The following is a 6,644-nucleotide window of genomic DNA, read 5'->3' on the forward strand; positions in this document are numbered from 1 at the left end:
GACGGGCCCGGGTACTCGAGTCTCACGGACCCGACAGAAATGTAGTACAAAAGATTTCATAGGAATTATTTTATGAGATTCAATCTTATGAATCAAAGAACCTCAAGGATTTCAGTCCTCCAAAAACCCCTATAGAATTTCTTTGAAACAAAGGAGCCCTAACTCTTCTTCATTAATCTTTGCAAAAAAAAACTCTTCTTCATTAATCGATCTTATTAATCATGTTTAGTAACTTGGAGAATAATAGGAAGCCGTCCAGGTCGGACCGCCTGGACCCATAATCCAGAGAGAGAACCAGTCCCAGAATTTCCAGCCAAGAAAACACAAAGAAACAGAGCATATTCCGCCTGTTCCAGCAGCAGAGAGAAGCAACCTAACATCCAGCCCGGCCGCGAGAAAGAGATCCCGCCGAATCCCCAAACCCAACCACCGCTCCTCGCCCGCCTCCCCGGCGACCTCAGATCTCGTCTGCGGCGGCGGCGGCGACGGCGGAGGCGGAGGGCGGGGAGTGGAGGCGAAGATGTTCTATGGGGCGATGGTGTGGGATCCGTGGCTGATCGTGGCGCAGATCGTCTGCCTGCAGTGCCTCTACTACCTCGTGCTCGGCCTCTTCATGGCGCTCCTCGTCGGCACCCGCGTCCCGCGCCTCACGCTCCTCTACCTCTTTGACTTCGCCACCCTCACCCCGCGCACAACCACCGGCTGGTGCGCCATCGCCTCCTTCCTCCTCGCCGCCATCGCGGGGTACGGTAACAGCAGTGCTCATTCCCATTCACGCTCCTCCTTCCCGCCGGCACGCCAGCGCTTGGTTCCTCCAAGGCTCCAAGCTACGACCTGCTTCTACCTGTGCAACATTTAGCAGTGCGGGGTTCTTCTGTAGGAATCAAGACCCGGAATAGGTGCACTGGACCCCTGTACTTGGTGGTAATTGCTTCTGGTTACAAGAACAATGGCTGTAGGTGCTAATTGCTTCGTGTTCCAAAAGCATCAACTGTAAATTGCCTGTTCAGCAGCGTGTATGTTTCCAGATTTGTTGCTAAATTTGCGAATGCAACAGCCATTTCTTTAACCAGTAGTTAAGCTTATCGAGTATGTTGGTGTATTTAGCCTAGAGGTCTGGTCGTATACTTGTACTTGCTAGAGCTGTGAAGTATCTGAATTATAAAGCTGAATCTACCATGTTACATAGATGCAATATGATATCGGCTTACCAGTTGAGTGCATCAGAAGAATTTCATCAGTAGAGTATCATTGATGACTGTTATGGAAACCTTGTTCTTGTTGCCATGTACTGCATAGGGTGTAGGCGCCCAATTATGACTGGCAGAAAAACTTTCTCACCAGTAGACAGGCCAGTAAATTATTTCGTGGAATTCCAGTTTTAATTCAGGAAGACTTTGCGGGCACTTTCCATCCCCATTTTCCAAATAAACCAAGAGTTTGATCTCTAGAAATATTCTGGAGCCAGATATTCTAATAGCAGACGGATAAGGGAATTAATCTATCCCATTCATATATCATTTGTTAGAGAAGGCAAAAGTATGATCCACATGCTACGCTATTGTATATCTTGTGGGTAATGTGAGCAAAGCACTTGGTGAAGTATCTGAACTTATAATATATAGGAATCAGGTTTTGCTCCTGCTATGTTTTGTGCAAGAAGTGGTTCAGTTTTAACTTTGCTTCCATGCTTTCCTTGGGCAGTGCTGGATTCATGTTTTATGTCATTGAGAGAGCCAAGAAGTGCCTGGACTTTGCAGCCACCCTCCACATCATCCATCTGTTTATTTGCATTATTTATGGAGGATGGCCAGCTTCAGGTACATGGTGGGTTGTTAACATTGTTGGTTTGGCAATCATGTCCCTCCTTGGTGAATACCTATGCATCAGGCGGGAGCTAAAAGATATTCCAGTAAGGCTTCGCGCAAGTAAGCAACTCTGTCCTAATGAATTCGTCTAAGGAGTCCTGTACATTTTGTTGATCATCCGTGTAGCCCTCTTACAGTATGCTTACCCAAGAGTCTCATTTGAGTTCGAATATTAGAGTGACTAAGTTGTTAATATATGCTGCTAATGAACTTTGAAGCAATGGATAGCACATTATATTGTTTGGAATTGTTTACGATTTTGTAATATCCTAAATCTTATGTTGCCACTTGGCACCTACCTGTGTCCATATGTGACTGAGTGACAGAAGGAAAAAAGACGCAGAAAAAGTGCTCGGCCCATCCAGGACGGACCAAAAAAATCACCGACAAATCAATTTTAATGGATTGCGGGTTGAGAAGTAAAAAAGTGAAGGACTTTTTTTATAAAAACGTATGGCAGACTAAGAATACCTATTTCTTCTATTAGTAGGTATAGAGTATAGATAGATGAGTTTTGGTGGTCCGTAATTCCTTTTTAGGCTTGAAGCTCACTATAATTAGTACCAATTGAGATATTGTGCCATCACAGATTCCCTGTTCTTGTGCTGTCTAGATTGAGCAAACTGTATGCCAACAAATGAAATGAATGAAAATAATTATGGAAATACAGCTACATTTAATGTTAGTTCCAGTTATAAAAATTCATGTTTCCCAATGCAGTCTGAGCAGATGGTAAACTTAGTTCGGAGCAGAGATATGCATCAGAATTTTAATCTTTGCAAAATTAGAAGAATGCTTGCTGCAACTTGGACCAAGTTCTCATTCACTCACTGGTTACAGCATCTTGCTAATTCAGTTCTGGCATCTAATCATGAAATCCAGCAGCGTTAAAATATTGATCGACCACTGCTTCCTTCTACTAATATGTCTAGCTGAACTGTATGATCCACATCGTTCTATAAAGTCTAGTTTTAGTGAGTTCAACTGCTGTTGTCATATAATGTTTCTTACATACAGAAGTTGAAAACCACATGGCCTAGTGGAAGTTCAGACCAAACTGCATTATTAGTCCAGCTGATGATATGACCACGAACGAGTGAGTAATAGGCTTCTACTGAGTTCCATCGAGTGATTGACTAAAATCTTGCCAAATGAGCACCAATAGTGTTTGACTAACAGAAAACCTGGTAGAACTCTTAAGTTGGGCTGGGCCCACTGAGTACTCGAAACCTATGTAGTTCTCATTTCTCAGCATGTGGAATCAGAAAATTTCGAGGGCTCAAAATTAGTTTTTCATGGTGTACTAAATTGATTTGGTGGCCATTCAAGTTCTGCTCTGTTTATAGTGCATCAGTTTCCAGACCAAAAACATTGGAAACAACTACGAGCATGCATTGCTGGTTCACAGCATTTTCATGATTTGAAATAGAATAGGAAACATGTGACCACGTAAAATAAACTTTATATTTGACCTGGCTTATCTAATTGTTTTTCAGCCTTTGCAGCATGACTGACTTCCTTGAATGTAAAGATGTAGTGTCTTCTTTCTCGTTTGACAAATATTATCATAGATAAGGTATCGACGCTGTTTAGATTCTTGAACAAGAGAACAATGACACGGAGACCTTAAGTAACAAAGTTTTCTTATTTGGTACCACTGAACTCAGTACATGTGCACTGTTACTTTCCCCTGTTTGTGTCACCTTTTTGTTGAAAACTATCTTCTCCAGTCACAACTTAGTAGCCTGCTAATCATTTCATCCTTCCTTCAGGTGTTTAATCTCAAAGGCTAAAGGAGTATAGGTGGTTTTCAACTGTTGTTACCCCCCAAGAGATGCTTGTTAATATCTGCCCTTAGGAATACAGAGACCTGCGATTCTTTGTTCTGTGGTTTACAACCTATACTGTTGAATCCTGCAAATATCTTTGCTGTTGTAATGCATGGCCTCTCAGTAGAACCACCATAGGTAATGACGTTGCGAGTGAGGCTTCTGAACTACCACCATTGGAATGGGATGGCAGCTCATTTTTTGTGGCATGTATCAAGTCTTCCTCTCTTATGGATAGTCACAGAAGAAAGGTTTCTGCTTGACAATTTGTATGACTAGATAACAATACCTTGAAATTGCTCTTTAGCGAGATTGATAATGCGAATTTGGTCGCACATTTTGATTCTGGCTAGCTGTATATTGCAGATAGTATACCTAGTGTATTGTCTCTCAGTACGTGACGGCTGATTTCTGTCTGACCCCACATGACTGCTTATAATCAACATTCCTTCACAATGCTTTTGAAGTTCGTATGAAGTAATGCTAGTATGTGTTTGGCATAGAGGAGTTTCAATTGGATTTGAACACCAGGAATTGCAATTCTATGTGAACTCTGATAGACTTATAATATAAGTCATGTACCCCTTTGTATTTATCTCGTTGTATAAGGGGTTTCCTGCATATGTTTCACACCTGTACATGTATATATATCGACCTATGACCTTATGAGAATACAAGTTGCTTATTTTTAACATGGTATCAGAGCTAGGTCAATCTTTTGCACGCTGCAACTCGTGTGATTGATCCTTCTCTCCTGCTCCCGATCGAAGTCTGTCCTCGATCTCCTTCTGCTCCCCGTTCCGCTGCAGGCCCCACTCCAGATCGCTCGATCTCGCCAGGCCCCGTTCTGCTGTAGGCCCCGATCTGCTGGTTCTCGTGATCAAAGCCGTCACTAGACTCGTCGGATTCCATCGAAACCGCCTCCAACTGTCGGGCCACACTCTTGGTTCTCGTGCCGTCGGATCCCGCCGCCTCCAATCGCCCCAGTCGCCACCAGCCGCCAGTCCTACATCGGATCCCATGCCTCCAATCGCCCCCGTTCGCCGGATCCAGTCGCCCCTAGCCGCCGGTCCTGCATCGTGGGCTTCAAGCCACGAGGCCGCCGACCCGCTCGACTTCCGGATTGGATCCCGCTGCCGAGCTGCTCCTCTTCCTGCTCGACTCCACCCTTCAGATCGGATCTCGCTGCCCAACTGCTCGTCTTCCTTCTTGCGGAGGCCACCGACCCGCTTGATTCAGCCCTCCAGATCGGATCGGGCTTACACGCGGTCTTAAAAAAGGAAAAAAATGTCTACTGCATCAGGCTATGTTGCTATCCCTCGTTGTCCGGTGATCTTCGATGGTACTAACTACATCGAGTTCATTGGTTTCATGCGCATTCACGTGCGTGGCTTCCGTCTCTGGGGTGTTCTTTTTGGCGAGGTCTGATGTTCGCCACGTCCAGTTCCTCGTGTGGCTCCCACTCCGCCGATCCCTCCGGCTCTTCCTGCGGATGCTACTCAGGTTGCGAAGGATGCATCTAAGGTTGCTGATGAGGCCGCTATCCGTGCTTATGATGAGAAGGTTTTGACTTATGAGGAGGCTCTTCAGGTGTATCATGGTGCTCTTTCTGTTTACACCCAGTGGCTTGATGATGATGCTCGTGCTGCAGCTGTTCTCACTGCTAGTGTTCTGCCTCAGTTTGCTTCTGGGTTTCTGGGCCTTCCTACTGTATTTGAGATGTGGACCCGCCTTCGTCAGCGCTATGAGCCCTCTGGTGACGCCTTATACCTCTCTGTGGTCCGTCAGGAGCATGCTCTTCAGTAGGGTGACTGTACAGTTGATGACTTCTATGCACAGAGTTCTGCTATCTGGCGCCAGCTTGATTCTCTCCGCACTACTGGTTGTCATACTTGCCCCTGTTGCCAGGTTGTCCAGGCCAATTTGGAGTTTCATCGCGTCTACGAGTTCCTGTCTAGGCTCCGTAAGGAGTTTGAGCCCCGACATGCTCAGTTGTTTGCTCGTGGCAATATTTCTCTCTTGGAGGCGCTTTCTGAGATTTGTGCTGAGGAGACTCGCTTACATGGTGCTGGTTTGCTGGAGGTTCCCTCTGTGCTCGCTGCTCGGGCTCCTTCTACGCCACCTCCTGCACCGACTCCTTCTCGCTCGAGTGCTCCGCCGCTCTTGCCCACTCCTTCTGGAGGCTCAGGCCGCCCCCGTCCGCATTGCGGCTACTGCAACAATGATGGTCATATTGAGTCCCAGTGCTACACGAAGAGGAAACATCTGCGCAAGGCGCGATCATCATCTTCAGGGACTTCGTCATCTACCTCGAGAGCTTCAGCCATCGCTTTGACTGAGCAGGATATTCTGAGACTTAAGCGTCTGCTCGCGGCTTCAGGTTCTTCCTCGATGGGTACTGCTGGTTCTGTGACTGATGCTTCCCGCACTGAGCAACCACCCTCTACACAGTCAGGTACATCCCAATGGGTTCTGGACTCTGGAGCTTCTTTTCATATGTCTTCTCATTCTTCCACTCCGTCCTCTCTTTGATCGCTTGATTCTCCTGTTCATGTCCTCACTCCTGATGGAACTCCTCTTTCTGTCGTTAGTAGAGGCAATCTTACCACTCCTTATTCTGTTCCTGATGTTGCTCATGTTCCTCGACTTACCATGAATCTGTTTTCTGCTGGTCAACTTACTAATTCTGGTTGTCGCGTCATCCTTGACGTTGACTCTTGTTTTGTCCAGGACCGTCACACGCACACTCTGGTTGGGGCTGGCCCTCGCCGCCGTGATTCTCAGGGTCTTTGGGAGTTGGACTGACTTCATGTTCCTTCCGCTGCCACCACTATTGCCAGTTCCTCCGCTTCAGTCGCCTCCGCTACTAGTTCCTTCCAATAGTGGCATCAACAACTTGGTCATCTATGTGGTTCTCATTTGTCATCTTTAGTTCGTCGAGGTCTTC

General features: G+C 46.3%; 1 protein-coding gene across 1 annotated transcript; it reads left to right on the forward strand.

Annotated features, from left to right (window-relative positions):
- Positions 1-306: 306 nt before the first annotated feature.
- On the forward strand, positions 307-4,043 carry LOC123443809 (protein SYS1 homolog). The gene is made up of 3 exons (XM_045120342.1): positions 307-744; positions 1,705-1,928; positions 3,641-4,043. Exons 1-3 carry the CDS (start codon positions 521-523, stop codon positions 3,646-3,648), a joined length of 456 nt encoding a protein of 151 aa, XP_044976277.1. The 5' UTR covers positions 307-520; the 3' UTR covers positions 3,649-4,043.
- Positions 4,044-6,644: the final 2,601 nt, after the last annotated feature.

This window comes from Hordeum vulgare, chromosome 3H (assembly GCF_904849725.1).
Source record: "Hordeum vulgare subsp. vulgare chromosome 3H, MorexV3_pseudomolecules_assembly, whole genome shotgun sequence".
Classification (NCBI taxonomy): domain Eukaryota; kingdom Viridiplantae; phylum Streptophyta; class Magnoliopsida; order Poales; family Poaceae; genus Hordeum; species Hordeum vulgare.

Coding starts and splice junctions, on each gene's coding strand:
- LOC123443809 (XM_045120342.1), top strand. CDS start 521: ATGTTCTATGGGGCGATGGTGTGGGATCCGTGGCTGATCGTGGCGCAG. Junction 745..1,704: donor CTCCTCGCCGCCATCGCGGG/GTACGGTAACAG, acceptor TTCCTTGGGCAG/TGCTGGATTCATGTTTTATG.